The sequence below is a fragment of the Budorcas taxicolor genome, chromosome 25 (genome assembly GCF_023091745.1).
Source record: "Budorcas taxicolor isolate Tak-1 chromosome 25, Takin1.1, whole genome shotgun sequence".
In the NCBI taxonomy this organism is placed as follows: Eukaryota; Metazoa; Chordata; class Mammalia; order Artiodactyla; family Bovidae; genus Budorcas; species Budorcas taxicolor.
This window is the reverse complement of record NC_068934.1, coordinates 46,019,283-46,036,846: the sequence shown is the minus strand read 5'-3', so window position 1 is coordinate 46,036,846 and position 17,564 is coordinate 46,019,283. Positions and strand designations below refer to the sequence as shown.

Sequence of the window (17,564 nt, the reverse complement as noted above, 5' to 3'; positions counted from 1 at the left end):
TTCGTCCACCCATGGCACCACCTCTGCCCTGGAAGCCAAGGAAGAGCCAGGTTGGTGCCATGATTCGATCCTTTTAATTCTCCAAGGGCACGGCTCAACTGCAGGAGGCCAGGTGGGCGCCCCCTCCACCAGCAGCCATAGCCTACAGCCCTTGGTGGTCATGATTCTGGGGTATGGCCTGACTCACACCAGTCACTCCTGCACTCCTAGGCACAGCCCCGGCTCTCTGGAACTGGCCCAGGGTCCCGCCGCCCACATCCCCATCCGTTCTCTTAGCGCCCAGGGCGCCCACGGCCCCTCTTGGACTTTTTGGTCCCTGAGGGGGGTCGGATGGGGAGGGGGGCGGTGCTCGAGGGCGGTGGCGGCGGCGGCGGTGGCAGCAGAGGAGGTAGCGGGGCCTCCACGAGCTCCTGTGGGCCGGGGCTGGGCCGGAACCCCTCGAAGGGCGAGAACTTCAGGGGGCTGCAGGGGAAATCAAAGCCAAATCAGCGTATTCTTGGCCTGGGGCCAGGAGGGGCGACTCTCCCCACTCCCCGTCCCCACGTCTGGGGTTCAGGCCGTGTGGTCACGTGCCCACCCACAGGAGTCCCACAGGAGACGAAGAAGCGGAGGCTGAGGCTGGTCACGAGACGGCCAAGGCAGCCCCGGGGTTGGCAGCAGGGCCACAGCTGGAGCCGGCCGCACCCCCACGGTACCTGACAGGGGTCCGGGGGCTGCTGTTGAGGCGCCTGGGCGAGCGCAGCTTGGGCTGGAAGGAGAAGGCCTCCTTGATGCTGTCCAGGACGGAGGGCGCCACGTACGTGAAGCCCTGGGGGCAGAGGCCGGGCCGGGCGACAGTCGGGGTCAGTGGCTCCTCGGCCCTGGCCCCAGCCCCAGCCCCCACCCCTCAGTCCCCCGACCTCACCAGGAAGGCCTGGTTGGCACTCTCACTGAGCGTTGTGTCATCTGGACTGTCCACTGGTGTCTGCCTCGTGAAGTGGGAGTCAAACTGGCTCACGTCCTCCTCCGATTGCTGTGGGCGCCCGGGAGGGAGGGTCAGAGGCATCCAGGAAGGGGGCCCCACCTGCCCCCACCTGCCCCTTGGCCAGCAGGGCCTCCACTCACCAGGGAAGGCCGGAAAGGGGGGTCCACACGGCGGGCCAGGAGGTCATCCCAATTAACGTGCCGGAAGAAGGGGTGCCTCTGTGAGTAGAGTGCCCAGCAACATGCCAACATTTCAAACCCTGGCTCCCTTAGAAACACCCTCTGCCCTGAGGCCCCACCCACTGCATCCAGGCACCCTGGGAGCTCAGCCTGCCCCCTCCCGATGGTTTCACCTGCACATCAGCAGCATCCCCGGGGCCCCCTCCAATCCGCTGGTTAGGATTCCGCTTCAAGAACTGCAGGACAAGGGCAGAGGGTCAGAGTCTCAGGCAGAGTTACAGACCGAGTGTTCAGAAAGGGGGTGGGGAAAAGTGACATGGGGGTTGGGGGTTGTGGTGGGGGCTCTGGAGTGTGGTCTCCCCCTGCTGACACCCTCAAGATTTCCAAGGTTTGGTCCAAAGGCACCCCCTTCTCCACGAATCCTTTGCAAAGGTGTCTGGTTGCTGGCATCGCCCCAAGGACAAATTCATGGGGGTACAACTTGCAATCTGGATAGGGCGCCTGCCCTCCCAACCTCGATCCCCAAAGATTGCCTTTTTGAGGAGAGCAGCGCGTCTCACTGATTAGGACTCGGGCATGGCAACCCACTCCAGTGTTCTTGCCTGGAGAATCCCGAGGACAGAGGAGCCTGGCAGGCTACAGTCCATGGGGTCGCAAAGAGTCGGACATGACCAAAGCGACTTAGCACGCAGGCGCAGAGACTTGCCCAGGATCGGCAGCTGGTCTGCATCACAGCTGACGTCTCAGACCCCACAGCAAGTGCTCACTTTCCAAACATACGGTGATGTGTGTGTCAGCAGGGTGGGGGGTCCAGCAACCCTGACCCAGGGGGATTCAGGCACACATGCAGGGCCTGGGAGAGAAGACAGGGCAGGACCGAGTGCAAGGGGGAACCCACCTTTTTGACTAGATCCCGGGCATCCGGGGTGAGGTAGGGCGGCAGCTCCAGCTTCCCTCTGATGATCTTGTCCATGGTTTTCTTCCGGTTCTCTGCAGTGAAGGGCGGCTGGAGAAGGCAGAGGGTGAGAGGCGCCTTGCAGGCTGCCCACAGGCCGCCCCTGCCCCAGGGGGGTCCCCCCCTCCCGCCCCGACGCCCGCCCTCCCGAGGAGGCGGGACTTGCCGATCCAGTGAGCATGTCGTACATCAGGGCCCCCAAGCTCCACCAGTCCACCGCCCGGTTGTGGCCACTGCGCACCAGAATCTCAGGCGCCCTGGGGGCCAGGTGGAACCGCCAGTCAAACCAAGCCCTGCCTGACGGTGCTGCCCGCCCCTGGGCCCAGCCGGCTGCCACTTACATGTACTCGATGGTGCCGCAGAAGGTGTGGGTCACAGCGCCCTCGTGGATCGACTCCTTGCAGAGGCCAAAGTCCGTCAGTTTGATGTGGCCTGAGGGAGAATGTTAGAGGGTCAGGGCCCAGCCCCCTGCCCTCCACGGGGCTTAGCCCTCCCCATGCCGGCGCACCCTGGCTGTTGAGCATGATGTTTTCAGGTTTGAGGTCCCGGTAGATGATGCCTTGGGAGTGGAGATGGCCCAGGGCCAGTGTGATCTCTGACAGGTAGAAACTGCAGGGACAGGACAAAGTGGAGGCCAGGGCGGGGCTGGAGCCAGGCCTAGGCCCTGGACCCGCTCAGGAGGGAGGCAAGAGGTAACACCCACCAGGCCGTGTCTTCTAGGAAGATGCCTTCTCGCTCCAGGTGCGTGAAAAGCTCACCACCTGTGACACAAACACGTTAGCAGCTGCGTGCTGGGACCAAGCTCCTCTGCTCACCGAGTCTCGGTTTGTTCTCGGGGAGAGTGGGGCTCGGAATTCCCGCCCTACCTGCCTCCCAGAGCTGCCGTGGGGATTCAATTCAATTCAGCAAACATCTACCGATGCCTACTCGGTGCCTGGCCCTGTGTGGGGTGAAGCTGGGGACAGAGATGAAGAGACCCAGCCATGGCCCTCAGGACGCTCAGTCTAATGGGGAGACGGACGCATACGGACGCTCGGATACGCCAGCCCGAGGCTACAGCTCCAAGAGCCTAACCCCAAAACCCTCACAGAGGGGACAGGCGGACACAATCCACCCCCACATGAGCGGACAGAGAAAGTCCATGGCAGTGGTGAGACTTAAGGGCATGAAGAGATGGCATGCAGGGAATGAAGCCCCCGGGGTTCGTGGGTACAGCTGGGGTCAGCGAGAACAGGCCCCGATCACTTCCCGGCCCGAGGAGGCCATCCAGGCAGGTACGGGGAGGCATGGAGCTGTGAGCAGGAGGGCGGGGACAATCCCGTGCTCTGAGATGCCAACCCTGGGAGACCCTGGGAGTTCGTGGAGGAGACACTAGGAAGGGAGTAAGCTGGAGCCTTCGAGGCCAGTGAAGAAAGCGCTGGGACTCCTCCCCTTCCCCAGAGAGCAGAGAGGATGGAGGGCACCATAGAGAATAAGCCACCTGGACTAGGGTCTAAGTGGATGCAGGAAACGCAGGAGAGAGGACCAGGATGTGACCAAGTCGCAGTGGAAACAGACAGAACAACCCTCTGGACGTCTCTACCAACTCCCACCATTCCCATCCACCCCAACACAGGGGAGGAACACAAGAGGCGCTGGACAGACGTTTGCTGAATGAATGAATGTATGCATGCATGAATGGACGGATGGAGGGATGGGTGAGGTGGGGGCCCCCCGCCATTCTGCTCCCCACATCTCTCCCGGCTCCCCCGCCACAGCTCCCTGCGCTGGTTCCCTGGCCTTGCCCACCCCCCGGCTGCGTCCCCGTTTGTACCGCTGAGGCACTCGAGGATGAGGTAAAGTTTGCCACCAGTCTGGAAGGCATAGGCCAGTTCCACAATGAAAGGGTGCTTCACCGACTCCAGAATGTTTCGCTCAGCCCGCGTGTGTGCCGTGTCCTTGGCGTTGCGCACAATTTTGGCCTGCAGAGGCAGGGATGGGTTAGAAGGTGGGTGCCCAGGACTCCCTCAGCCCCCCTGCAGTCATGACCCTCCCTGGCCGGCCTCTAGCACCCCGCTACATTTCTCCACAGTCTACCGCTATCAGCAACCAGCCTTTCCAGGGACTGGTTTATCCTAGTAGCATGGCTATCTGATGCGAAGAGCCAACTCATTGGAAAAGACCTTGATGCTCAAAAGAGTTTGAGCAGACTCTGGGAGACAGTGGAAGACAGAGGAGCCCAGTGTGCTGCAGTCCATGGGGTCACAGAGTCAGACATGACTTCGGTTCAGTTCAGTTGCTCAGTCGTGTCCTACTCTTTGCAACCCCATGCACACCAGGCTTTCCAGTCCATCACCAACTCCTGAAGCTTGCTCAAACTCATGTCCATCAAGTCTCTGATGCCATCCAACCATCTCATCCTCTGTCGTCCCCTTCTCCTCCTGCCTTCGATCTTTCCCAGCATCAGGGTCTTTTCCAGTGAGTCAGTTCTTCACAGAAGCAGAACCCATACAGACACGACTTAGCGACTGAAGAACAACATGGTGTTTCTCAACCTCCACTCTCATGATGTTTGGGGCAGACGGTTCTTTGTGGTGGGGGGCTATCTTTGCACTGCAGGATCTTTAGCAGAATCCCTGGCCTCAACCCACTGGGTACCAGTAGCATTCCCCCCTCTAGTCATGACTCAAAAATGTACACAGACACTGCTGAATGATCCCTGGGAGGCAATAGGGTCCACAGCTGAGAGGTGCAGCAAAACAAGATAATCGAAATTGACGATAAACAAGCAAATGTTCAAGACAGTGACCATCTCCTCTCGCACATTCACTCCTGTCCCAGAAAAGCCCGGCACAGTGCACTGGCAATGGCAGTCACTCGGTGATGAGCTGTTGGCAAAATGAATGACTCACCTTCCTCAGGACTTTCATGGCATATATTTTGCCCAGATTGCTGCCCTGTACCTTTCGCACCTGGAACACCTGTAGGGCAGGGGAGACAGGATCAACCTCCCTCTCCATACCTATCTTCAAAAAGCTCCACCCTGAAGCTCTGGTACTGGGACCAAGAAGCCTAGGCCCACCCAGGGGTGGGGCAGTAAAGATTTCAAGTCTAATTCTGAGAGGATTTGCTTTTCCTTCCTTCCCTCTGAGTTCAGTCAGAGGCTCCGCTGCTTTACAAGTCTAACTTTATTTTATTTTTTAAATTTTTTGGCAGCTCCACAGGTGGGATCTTAGTTCCCCGGCTAGGGACTGAACCTGCACCCCTGTACTGGAAATGCAGGGTCTTAACCACTGGACCACCAGGGTAGTCCCTACAAGTCTAATTAGTTCTGAAACACTTTGATGCAGCAAAACTTAGGCTAGGAGGCCAGTCAGGAAGGAGGAGAGCCAGTACCTTGCCATAATTCCCCTTGCCCAGCACACGCAGCAGCTCAAAGCAGTGGGGACCGATGCGCTCGGGGCCCGGGTTCACACTGCTCTCAGTCAGCTCCACCTCCTCATAGTGTCCCACAGGCCTGCAGGCACAGGAGGTTAACGGGGGCAATGCGCTCCTGCGCTCCGCAGGTCCCCTTCCCCAGCCCATTCCCTCCTCCCTCCCCCAACACGACCCTCACTCACTCCAGGCCAGCCGCCCTCAACTCCGCGAGGGGACACGCGTCCTGCGAGAAACCGAGGGGTAAGAGCCAAGGGAGGTGCCAGGCTCCCTCTCCCCAAAGCTGGACTGCTTAGCCCAGAAGAGAGGGTCAGGAATGGGAGCTGGTAGGCGATGGACCAGGACTGGGGAGGAGAGGCGAGGGCAGGATGGGGAGACGCAGGGGAAGGGCTGGGAGCGTGCAGGATAGATCGGGGTGTGGGGAGGGTCAGATCTTAACAGTGGCTGGGATCTGAGACAAACCAGCGTCTGCGGGACCCGAGTCCTCACTGCTAGGAGGTGCCCGGGCGATCCCACCACCTGGACGACGGGATCGAGCCGGGATCAAGCGGCGCCCGGGCGGACCACTCACCGCGGGGCTGAGCTCTGGCTCGCCCTCGCCTTCGCTGCCTTCCTCTGTCTCCAGGTCCAGGTCAAACACCGCAGCCATGGCTGCGCCGGCCCAGCGGGCCCACCGGCGAGTACACAGCTGCGCTCTGACTGACAGTCCGGGAGCCCGGGGCCTTGCGTCATCACTCCGCGACAGCTTCGCGCACCTATGACACAAGAGACAGCCCCGCCCTCGAGTAGGCGGCGGGAGTAAGGCATCTCGGGAATGGTAGTTCCAGGGTGCTGAGGTGCCGAATCCAGCCGGACCCAGGCTTCGGCCGGCCGCTCAGTCTTCCCAACACAGCTCCCCGGGGGCGGCACCGGACCAGAGCCTCCTGGAAGGCGACTGTTTTGGTTCTGGGGCGAGTTTGAGCATGGATGGGACATAGTCGGAAGTGCATGCAGGTTTGAACGTAAACACAATTCCCAGCCCCGTTGGAGCCCTGGCGCTGCCGGGTTGTCTGGGTGGCGGCGAGAGGCAGGTACCGTATCTCTGCTCGACGCTGAAAGGGAGCCGGCGGCTGCAGCACGGCTTCCCTAATGTGCCTCTCGGCTGGAAGACTTGAAAGTCAAAGCATTTACTGCTCCGTATTCGACTCACTGCTGGGCTTTGTTGCCAGTGAAAGTGTTAGTCGCACAGTTCTGTCCAGCTCTTTGCAAGCCAACGGGACTGTAGCCCACCAGGGCCCTCTGTGCATGGGCTTCTCCAGGCAAAGATACTGGAGTGGGTTGCCATGCCCTCCTCCAGGGGATCTTCCCGATCCAGGGATTGAACCTGAGTCTCCCACACTGCAGGCAGATTCTTTACTGTCTGAGCCACAGGTTCCTCCCCAAAAGGGTTCATTCCTTCAAGTCTCATCAGCCCACCCATAAATACAGGCTTGGCCTGTGCATCAGGCACAAGAACTTGTATTTGGCAACACTACAATAATGAACATGCCAAACCCGGCCTGTCAGTTTAGATGTGGGCACGGATTCTTGTTGGATGGGGTTTTGGGGGTGGGAATTGGGCCAGACCAGACCTTGGATGATTTCCAACAGTTTGGAAGCTGTCTGGATGTGCATTCCAGTTGGACCGTGGGGGCTAGATATGAACTCAAATGGACAGAATTCAGAGTCTCCAGCCTGGAGGAGGGTTATCTGGTTGGGGTTGGCCCTTGCTGTAATTCCATCTTCAGGAAACCCTCAGGTTTGGGTCCTGGTGTGGGTGCCCTTGGCACGCCCCTTGCCAGTGGTGAACCCAGAGGCCTGACAGTGTAGCAGTTTCTCCTTCCCTGGTGGCTCAGACAGTAAAGAATCTGCCTGCGAACCAGGAGACCCGGGTTCAATCCTCTGGGTTGGGAAGATCCCCTGGAGAAGGAAATGGTAACCCACTCCAGTAGTCTTGCCTGGAGAATTCCATGGACAGAGGAGCCTGGCGGGCTACAGAGCGGCTAGCACTTTCACTTTTTAGACGCTACAGGTAGCCCTTAACTACCTCTCCTTCCCCCTCCCACATCCCCTGTCTACCTATGCTTGAGAAGTGTTGTCCCAGTGGCAAAAACCTGGCCCAGACTCTGCACATGTCGCTAGTCCATAACCCTTTATTCGGAAAGGGATGCTTGCGGAGCTGTCCAAGCTCCTGTGCTGCACGGAGAGTCCTTAGGGCAGCCTCCCCTGAAGGAGGACAGGAGTGCTGTCTCCTCTGCCAATGCAAGTTAGATGTGCCTGAGGCCAAAGCACCAGAGCTAGGTGGATAAGGTGCAGAGTGCATGGGAGGGGTGTTCACCTGTCTCAGGATCACCTGAGGGTTAGGAGGTGGGTGGGCCCCAGAAGCTGAGTGGGGGTGTATGGCTCAGTAAAAGCGGAAATCTGGATGGTGCATCTTGTCCTCAACCCTTCAATCACAGTGGCAAGACACTGAAGCAGTGGCTGCTCCTCTCCGAGCCTGTTTCCTTATCTGTAGAATGGTGCAATAGTGTCTGCCTGGAGGGGAGCTGGTTACTGCTGACCCCAGGTCACCTGCTTCTACTGCTCAGGCAAAATGAGGCAGACGGGGCACTGCCAAAAGTTGTCAGCAGGCTCTAGAACTATCTAGAATTTATTAAATGAGGGGGTGAGAGTAGGAGGATGAGGGGTTTAGTCTCAGGTTTTCTTGGGATTTGTTCAAGGCAAGGGGCCAGCCAAGTTCTCTTCTGTAGGCAGCAGGAAGAGAAACAGACCTGTCGGGGTGGGAAGGATGGGCTTGGTTTGGGCCTGCTCCCACCAGCCTGGGGCAGGGTGCGTGTGTGTGTCTGTGTGTGCAGGTGCTGCTCTCCACAGCTAGAGCCCTGGGCAGCCGTGGGGCTGGACGGAGGCCTTGGAGAGGGCAAGAAGGCCCCGCGGCGGCTCACCAGATACTTTCTTTTGTGGCCCTCAAGTCCAGGAGGCCTTGGTGTCGAAAGAGCCCTGGGCTCTGGAAAGACCTGGGGCCTTGGAGTGGACCAGCCCAGGATGGGGCGGGGCCATAGGAAGAGAAGCAGGGAGAGCTCCAGGGAGCAGAGGGTACCACAGCGCCCCCTCCAGCACTTTGCCCCTGCCCTCTGGCCCCAGCGCTATTTGAAGTGGGACAAGAAGTAGGCAACGGGGTAGTGGGGCCCATCAATGCCCAGACCCTGGCAGAGGCCCAGCAGGCGGTGACGGGCCTCGGCCGGGCTGGACCCAGCACAGGCCACACTGCAGTAGGGCTCCTCGTATTCACCAGGCACCAGGGCCTCCTCGAGCAGATTGAGGCGCAGCAGGCCCTGGTCGTGAAGAGCCTGCAGGGTCTCGGGGCTGGCGGTGGAACTCAGTGCCTTCAGGTGCTGGGACACCAGGCACATGACACCCACCAGGTGGCCCCGGGCACGGGGGTGGGCGGGCAGGGCAGGTCGCAGGCCACAGGCCACCATAGCCGCAGCCAACAGCAGGTCCACACCGTAAAGCTCCAGGATCCAGTCTCGCAGGTAGAAGCCGCCCATGCGGGGGTTGATCTCTATGAGCCGCGGCCCAGCCCCGGTCAGCTTGAGCTCCACGTTGAAGACCCCGTCCAGCAGCCCGCAGCCCAGGCAACAGCGGAAGGCGGCCTGCACCAGCTGCGCCTCCTGCTCCGGGGCCAGCCCAGTGGGCATGCAGGCTGCGGTCTCAGTGAAGCCAGGCAGCCGCGTGGGGCCATTGTCAGAGACGAAGGCAGCCAGCAGCCGCCCGCCAAACAACACCAGATCCACATCATGTTCCGTGCCCTCGATGAACTCCATCAGCAGCATGGCATTACCCCAGCCCAGCCCAATGCCCGGGTGGTCAGCCTCGCCCTGCAAGTCTCGGGCGATCCGGGAAAAGTGCTCGCGGCACTGTGAGGCATCCTTCACCAGCCGCACACCCACCGCGCCGGCCCCGAACTCCAGCTTCATGACGCCTGGTAGGGGCACCTGGCGGACAGCCCTGTCCACATCGGCCTCACTCTCCAGTGGACAGCAGGGCACGGCATAGAGGGAGGGCGCGGGCCAGGGTGGGCCACGGCGGCACAACAAGTGCAGCTGGGTACGGCTCTTCTGCTTGGCCAGGCGCATGGCGGCCGGCGGGCTGCAGGGCAGGCCCAGCTCCTGGCAGAGCAAGGCTGTGAGCACCAGGCAGTCATCCCAGTAGGAAAAGCAGCCATCGAGCTGCAGGCCGCGTGCCCGCACCAGCTCCGCCAGCGCCCGGGCATTCTCCTCATCCCGCCGGTGCTCCGTGACGTCGAAGTGGATGAAGGTCTGCACCAGCTGGGACGCAAAGTGGTTCGGGTCTGACTCCACTAGGTGTAGCTGCAGAAAGCACAGGACAGGACGGCGCCAGGCCGGGATCAGCTTGTGTGGGGCACTGGGCAGGGGGATGGGGCCTGGAATATGGTCCTAGCCCTTGAGGGAGAAGGGTTCACCAGCACCAGGCGCTCCAAGCGTGTTTGATGGAGATTGAGTGAAAAGTGCAGAGGTGAGACGCCTAAAGGGGAGGGAAGGCAACCTAGAGGAGGCAGTGCTTAAACTGGGAGCTGGATAAGATTTGCTGTGTGCTTAGTCGCTCAGTCGTGTCTGACCCTAGGGACTGTAGCCCACCAGGCTCCTCTGTCCGTGGGATTCTCCAGGCAAGAGCACTGGAGTGGGCTGCCATGCCCTCCTCCAGGGGATCTTCCCAACCCAGGGATTGAATCTAGGCCTCCTGCATTGCAGATGGATTCTTTACGGTCTGAGCCTCCAGGGAAGCCCGATAAGATTTAGCCCGGGGAAAGATAGTTGCAGGAGGGAGGTGGTTGGGGGTAGTGATCTAGGTGGGAGAGGGTGTCAGAAAGGGTTGGTCAACTCCTACTGGCAAGGCACAGTCTGGCCTGGGTTTGTAGGGAAACCAACAGGGTTAGGGCTTGGGAGTGGTGGCCTGGTGGCCCGAGAGGGGGACCTTTACTCCCGGCGGGAACAAAATTCAGGTAGGGGCCAAAAAAAAAAAAGTTGAGACTTCTAACCTGGGCGGGGCGATAGGCCGTGCTCCTACGCTGAGGCTCTGTGCTAAGTCGGTTCAGCCGTGTCAGACTCTTCGCGACCCTATGGACCCTAGCCTGCCAGGCTCCCCTGTCTGTGGGGGTTGTCCAGGCAAGAATACTGGAGTGGGTACCGTGCCCTCCTCCAGGGGACCTTCCCGACCCGGGGATCGGAACCCTGGTTTCTTAACATCTCTTGCATCGGCAGGCGGGTTCTTTAAGCACTAGCTCGACCTGGGAAGCCCAAGCTGGACCGCCCTGCATAGGCCCCGCCCCGAGGCCAACACCTCCCGGGCCCCGTCTTCGCCACGCCCACCGGGACTCAAAGCCCCGCCCACCTTGAGCCCGTAGTCGCGCGCCGCCTCCCACACGAACTTCTTGCTGACGCCGCCGGCGCCGAGCAGCAGCAGCTGCTTTCCCTCCATGAGGCAGCGCGCCGAGCGCCGCAACATCGTTTCCACCAGCGGCACAGCCGCCGCCTCCTCGGCCGCCAGGCCTGGGCGCTGCGCGGCCCACAGCCCCTCGAGAGCGCCGCACGCTTCCAGACACAGGCCTCCGTTCAGCGCCAGGGCCACGGGGGTCAGCGCACGACCGGCCACCGTCAGGGCGAAGTCCACCCCTGGGCCGGGCAGGAGGGCGCGCGGGCTCAGTGCAGGCCGCCTTCGGGCCTCCGGGGAGGTCCCCCCCCAACCTCCGCCCGTCTTCATCCCCGGAGGCCCCGCACTCACCGAGGAAGTCAGTGCGGACCTGGCGTCCGCCGCGCTGTTCAGCGCTCAGGCCGGCCTCCAGGGTCAGCACGGCGGCTAGCGCGGCCTCGGCCGCCGCCTTGACGCGCTGCCGCACGATTGCCACCTGCGAGGCCTCCCCCAGGCCGCACTGGGCTAGCGCCGCCTCCAGGGTCCGGGGCAAGGAGCTCTGGTGTCGCAGAGGCCGGTCCCCACGGCCCACGCTGCATACTACCTGCGCAGGGAGGAGACTTCAGGGGGCTGGTCCCTCCGGGGACCATCCCCGGCCCCCAGCACACCTCCCCCATGCCACGATCCCGGCCACACTCCTCCCTGGACATTCAACAAGTCCTGTCCTCCAGTGTGACTTAAACTGCACAAACCACCCTCCCCTGTCACTGCTCATCTGGTCCACCTGCGGGGATTCTCTCCAGGGGTCCAGGCCCAGCTGGGGGTCTCTGTTCCCTAAGGGAGCCAAGTATGCTTGCTCCTAGGTCCTCAGCTCCTGTGCTGGGGGGGTAGGGGGGTGCTGTGCCAGCCTGGTGGGCCCAATCCTAAAGCTCCCTGAGGGCAAGGCTGAATCTCTCCTTCTCAGTTTGGCCCAGAGCTGTGTACCTAGGAGGATCCCTAAGCCTCCCTGATATCCCCAGCTTGGAGACCCCTCCTGAAGCATATCGGGGACCCTGGGTCTGTCTCTTCTGTGGGCAAGAGCTCCAGGGGAAGAGGATTCAGCCCTAGGCCCTGGTATGAGGTAGGGCTCCTGTAGAGGGAGGGGTACCTAATGGGTGGGAGAGGAGAGAAGGGTGTCAGACCAGGAGGCCTTCCAGAGGCAACCAAAGTCCCCACCCCCGAGATTTTGTCCTCCCTGCCCAGGGGTCCTCGGAAGCTCAGTGGAAATAAACTGGGGTGCGGCAGCAGGACCGTGACTTGAATCCAAGCCAGGCTCACCTTGCTCAGCAGGGGCCTGTCACCCTGTGTCCGACACACCACCGCACAGATCCGCAGGGCCAGCTCAGGGCCGGGGGGAGGGCTGCCTGGGGAGAGGCAGTGAGGCCTGAGCACAGAGCAGCCGGGAGGCAAAGCCAAGCTCCACCCTGGTCTGGCCCAGGCGGCCCTCACCTGGGAAGGGGAGCCGGGCAGGTGGGCAGACAGCCTCCACCAGGACACTCTCCTCCTCTTCCAGTTTCTCCAGCAATGCCAGCACTGTGTCCACCACTGGGCCCTGCTCAGCTCGTGGATACAGACGCAAGGCCTGCCGCCCCCGCCAGCGCCACCCACTTAGCTTCACGGCCACCTGCAACAGGGAGGGGAAGGCGGCTCCCTCACTACCCAGGCCTCTGCAGGGTGGGACACTCATACCATAAGAGCCAGTGAGGACACAGAGGTAAGAAGGCAGGCGGTTATCACAGAGATGGGGCAGTGGTGGGGGCTCAAAGCTGGGGACGGCTTCCCGGCATGACCTGTAACCATTCAGGGGGTCCCCTCCCATTGGCATCTGCACAGGCTCAGGGGCAAGAGCTGGTTACCTGCAGGGCATCACCCAGGGCCTCGGAATGCAGAAAGGCCCCCACTTCCTCCTTCACCAGTGTCTCCTGGCCCTCTTTGCCATTCAGCTCCACCATCCATAGTCCCGGGCTGGTATCCCCTCCCCGCAGCAGTGCCGGTGGCTTGTAGGTGAAAGCCAGGGTAGCTGGCACGGCCACGTTGCCCTGCTGAGCCAGCAGCCGCCTCGTCAGCAGCCGGTCCTCCAGCAGCCGGGCCAGCTCGGCTGAGGCTCCAGTGGGGCAGGTCAGGTCGCGGGCGAGCTCAGCCGCCTCTCGACCCCAGCCAGGCCCCAGCCCCAGGCCAGCCAGGAAGTAGGTGGCCCGACGAGGGGGGACAAAGTCATCCAGGAATGTCAGGCCCCCGGGGTGGAAGCTCACGGCCTTGGAGACCAGCAGGGCCGCCTCACCCGGCTGCCCTGGGGCTGGCACCTTTGTCAGCCAAGCAGGGGACAGGCAAAGGAGCATGTTTCCTGTGGGCAGAGAGGGGAGGGTTGCTGGCTAGGGAAGGCTTGATGCCCCCATGCCCTCCACCTCCCACCTGAGCCCCTGGGTTGTAGGGGGCAGCTGCTCTCAGAACCCCCACCCCCCACCCCGCCTCCGGAGCAGGGCAGCTGGTCCAGTGGAATGCAGGCTGTTGCCAGGGTCGGCGGGTATTTTGGGATGTGGCCGGGCCAGGGCAGGGCTGCCCTTTCGGTAGGAGGGGGTGGGGGAACTTGGGCACGCACTCACCCGGGCTTTGGACCCCAGCCTCCAGCAGCACGGACAGAAAGGTGCTGGGGGACCCCAGAATGCACAAGGTCACCTCCGCCCCAGGGCAGCCTTGAGAGAGAAGAAAATGACGCCCAGCTCACCAGGGCTCCCCTTGCTGTCTTTCTGCCCACCTTTCCCTGCTCCCATGCCCCTGGCCTCACCCTTGGGCCCCCCAGGTCCTTCCCAGTTATCGGATAAGAACAGTAAAGGGGACAGAGGAGGCTGGAGAGGGAAGGGGAGGCTGCCTGCCCACCCCTGCTCTGTGAGGTTGCCCTTCTCTCCGCAGCTGGTCCAGAGGACGCTGGAGGTTGGGTGCCTAGAGACCTGGGTTCTATCCTGAGCTCTACCACTTTCTGTGCGGCCCTTGGTCCCTGTGCAGCAGGGTGAGGAGTCGCTGCACCTGTTTCCCAGTCTGTTACACTGAGACCAAGTCTGTGATGTTCACCAATTCTAGCTATAAAGTCTCTGTCCACAGACTCTTCTGTGGCTGCCTGATACAGAAAACAGATAAAACAAGGGAGAAGTCCTGGGTCCCAACTGCTAGCTGCCTCCACGGCAACTCCCGAGACACTTCGACAGAAGCGCTGGCTCCACTGAACGTGGATTGCAAATCCTAGGGCTGGATCTTCTGGGGGTGGGAGGGAAGCCTTGATCTCTGACTTGACTGGTGCCAATTGCCCTTTGAAACGCCTGCCTGCCGGAGTTTGACTGACCTCACCTCCCTGGCTTCAGACTGAGCCCGAGCCTGGGGGGAAGGGGCTGACCTTGACAGAGATGGAAAGCAGGCTGGCCTGAGGGTGCCCCCCTCCCCCCAGGTTGCCCCCCACCTCCCTGGAGCCCTCGGGCACCTGTGCGGGGCACCTGGCTGCGGTCCTGGGTCTCCGGGAGGCCCGCTTGCTGCAGACAGCTCTGCAGGAGGCTGTAGTAGTACACAGTCCAGGCCTGGGCGTCCGCCCCCTCGGGGGCGCCCTTGCAGTCCAGGCCCACGTCGTGGCGCCAGGAACCAGGGAAGCAGCCCGGGGGCGGCAGGCCAGAGCCCCCGCCCCATGGGCCCTCCTCTTCCTCCAGGTCCTTGGAGCCCAGGGGGCAGTCCCACTCGGGACCCAGCGGATCCAGGGAGAGCTGAGGGGGGCAGAAGTGGTGGGTCTTGGGCAGGGTGGGCAAGGGCCACATTAAGTCACCCAAGGGTCTAAGCCCCCCAGTCTCCTAACCTTGGGCAGACCTGGGCCCGGGAAGCAAAGAGGATGGAGTTGGATTGGAGGGTGAAGGCCTGTCAGCAGGGACATGCAGGTGGAAGCACTTTGCAAGCTGTATGTGCGGTGCCCCAAGGGGTGGGGGCAGAAGGCAACGCGCTGCCCTGTCAGCCCACGCACAGGTCTACCCCAGCGTGGCTCACAGGGGCAGAGGTTTTTGCCTGTTTTGTTTATCAAGGCAGCCCTGGCACACTGTCGTGCTGCTGAGTGTTTGATGACTGAAGAATAAATGAGCGAATAGACCAAGTGATCACTCTTGGGCTGTTTTCTTCTCTCTGGCCACAGTGACCCACAGACCATTATGGAGTTCTGCTGAGACCGAAATACGTAGGTGAACCCGGCCCAGCATCTTCCCCCAAGTAGGCCTGAGGATCTGCTATGCGGCCAGTCTTGGGCCAGGCACCAGTAAGGAAAAAGCTGGTGTCCTTCTTTTCAGATGTTCTGAGTCATGGAAATGCGCTCTTTGCATGAAATCTTATACCCTGCCCCTCTGAGGCTGGCTGACTCCTGACTCCTGCTCAGAGGCTCAGGGTGAACAGGTGGGGGCACAGGTGGGCCTGTCCTCTGGGAAAAGGCTGGGCCTCCCTGGATAAGTCATGAGGTTTCCTTGGGCCTTGGGGTTGCTTGGTGCCCTCCCTGTCCACCCCGAGGGTCCTGATATGGCTTGGACCCAGAGAATCCCCTCGGTCATCGGGAGACAGTCTGTTGCAGGCAGCCGGGAGGGCAGAGGTCTGGGCCTCCAACCTGGACTCGAATCCCGGTTTCCTGGTGCCAAATTCTGAGCCTCGGTGCCTCCTCTTGGAAGTTGTGTTCCCTGAGAGCCCACACTGGGTTCACTGCTGTGTCCCCAAACTTAGAATAGGGCAGGGCATACGGCAATCATGAACATGGCAGAATAAATGAATGCCAAAGGGCACGGAGCGTGCCCACCTCCCGGGGCTGATGGGGGAGAGACGGAGTGCCTGGCACCCCAGCAGCTGCTTGTCCCATGGCGCATGGTGGGGAGTCAAGGGGTGTGGGCGCAGCTGATCTCGGGACTGAGCTGCCTGCACAGGCCGTGCCAGGGCTAGCTGCTGCCCTCTGGGCCCTCCCTCTGGTTAGGGTCTCAGGCTTTGTGGGGAGGGAGGAGAGGAGACTCACCATGGTACAAGTGGAGAGGCTGAGACTGATGGGAGAGGCTGAGGGAGAGAGACAGAGGGGGAGTCAGGGCAGCCAGGGTCTCCACCTGGCCTCCAGCCAGTAAGACTCCCGGTGGAGAGGTGGCAGCCACCGTGCCTCTCCTGCCTGAGCTCCGAGGCTTCCAAGGCTGCCCCACCCCCACTTCAAGGAAACAGAGGGATTTCTGACGCCAGGACCCCAAGGGGGCGCACCCAGAGCTCACACATCCCAAGTCGCACGCGGCAGCGCTGGGGGTCCTGGCACTCAGCCCTTCCAGCGGCAGGGCGCACCGGGTCCCCCGTGTGTGCACGCGCTGTCTGGGAGAGGCGGGGTGGCGGGGTGCAGGTAGTGTCGCGGGTCCCCCCGGGGGTCGCCAGCGCTCAAGGTACTGTCCCCGCGGCCCCTGCCCTGCATCCCCCTCCCTGGCTCTCCCCGGGGCGCGGGCAGCAGCCGTGGTACCTGGAGCGCAGTAGCGGCTCTGCGGGGCGGTGCGGACCCGGCGGGACTCGGCGGCGGCGGCACAGCGCCCGGCCCAGGAGGCGCCGCTTTATATAGAAGCAACCGGGGCATGCCCAGTGCCGGGCGGGGGCGGCGCGGGGCGCAGGGGCCGGGCTCCGCCGGCCTCCGGCCAGGGAACCCGCCCCACCTCTCCCGCCAAAACCTCCGCCTCCCATCCCAACCTGGGGTCCTGGGGGGCGGGGGTGGGCGCGGCCGACCTGGTCAGAGGTAGGGCGCCGGACAGGCCAGGGAGAGACAGAGTGACAGACAGGGGGACAGACAGGAGACATTTAGAGCCACAGTAAGTCGAAGAGAGGGCCAGGTTCTAACGGACAGCAAGCATCCGAGACGGTCACAGGTTTAGGGGCTACAGTAAAGACAGAGGACAGAGGGGGATAAATAGAGACCCACAGTGGAAGAGATAGAGGGGGAGGGAGGGGACGGGAGGGAAAGCTGGCAGAGACTGGTACCAGGGCTTGCCCCCAGGGGTGGAGTGCCCAGGAGAGCTGGTGGGGCTCACAGTCTGGTGCCTCTCCCTTGGATGGAGTCCTGAACTCCCCAAGCACCCCCAACCACAGCTGTCTGCCAAGGAGCACCCTGCCCCATAGCAGATGGCATGCCCAGAAAGGCTCTCTTGAACAGGGGTCCCTGTACATCCCCAGAGTCCCTTCTCACCTCTCTGGACCCTCCAGAGTAGTGACCACTGCGTAAGATGGCCCCATGAGGGCAGTCGCAGTTCCCTGGGACGCCCTCTGCCCTAGTGGGGGCCAGGAGGGAAGGGGGTGGCCAGGCTGGGAGTTCCCATGGGTCTGAGCACAGGAAAGGAAAGGGGGCGTCTACACAATCTGCCCTGCCTATCAGCACTCAGGTCTGCTGGACACCCACAGTTATACCCACTATCTCCCCAAGACACACATCCTTACCCCTAGACACACCCATCCAAACAGCCACAGAAGCACACTGCAAGAGTGTGGCTCACACTCACATGTTCACCCCCAGAAAACACACCCAGAGATTCACACTGTCCTCAGG

At 61.8% G+C, this 17,564-nt stretch overlaps 2 protein-coding genes across 4 annotated transcripts; both read right to left on the bottom strand.

Annotated features, from left to right (window-relative positions):
- Positions 1-62: 62 nt before the first annotated feature.
- RPS6KB2 (ribosomal protein S6 kinase B2) lies at positions 63-6,223 on the bottom strand. 2 transcript variants are annotated; one of them, XM_052661651.1, is made up of 15 exons: positions 6,084-6,223; positions 5,698-5,738; positions 5,474-5,594; positions 4,990-5,058; positions 3,912-4,059; positions 2,802-2,859; positions 2,607-2,707; positions 2,440-2,530; positions 2,265-2,355; positions 2,042-2,149; positions 1,317-1,379; positions 1,105-1,182; positions 905-1,012; positions 696-808; positions 63-462 (listed from the first exon to the last, which is right to left on the bottom strand). In XM_052661651.1, exons 1-15 carry the CDS (start codon positions 6,159-6,161, stop codon positions 273-275), a joined length of 1,458 nt encoding a protein of 485 aa, XP_052517611.1. In that variant the 5' UTR covers positions 6,162-6,223; the 3' UTR covers positions 63-272. The 2 variants fall into 2 exon arrangements, with proteins under 2 accessions (XP_052517611.1, XP_052517612.1); XM_052661652.1 differs by lacking the exons at positions 2,607-2,707; positions 2,802-2,859.
- A 1,447-nt stretch (positions 6,224-7,670) lies between these two features.
- On the bottom strand, positions 7,671-16,546 carry CARNS1 (carnosine synthase 1). 2 transcript variants are annotated; one of them, XM_052661880.1, is made up of 10 exons: positions 16,494-16,546; positions 16,017-16,054; positions 14,472-14,745; positions 13,603-13,692; positions 12,856-13,343; positions 12,449-12,623; positions 12,278-12,363; positions 11,333-11,564; positions 10,943-11,223; positions 7,671-9,900 (listed from the first exon to the last, which is right to left on the bottom strand). In XM_052661880.1, the coding sequence occupies exons 2-10, from the start codon at positions 16,017-16,019 to the stop codon at positions 8,674-8,676; spliced, it is 2,856 nt and encodes a 951-aa protein (XP_052517840.1). In that variant the 5' UTR covers positions 16,020-16,054; positions 16,494-16,546; the 3' UTR covers positions 7,671-8,673. The 2 variants fall into 2 exon arrangements, with proteins under 2 accessions (XP_052517840.1, XP_052517841.1); XM_052661881.1 differs by lacking the exon at positions 14,472-14,745 and having other exon boundaries at positions 16,494-16,534.
- Between the last annotated feature and the right edge of the window lie 1,018 nt (positions 16,547-17,564).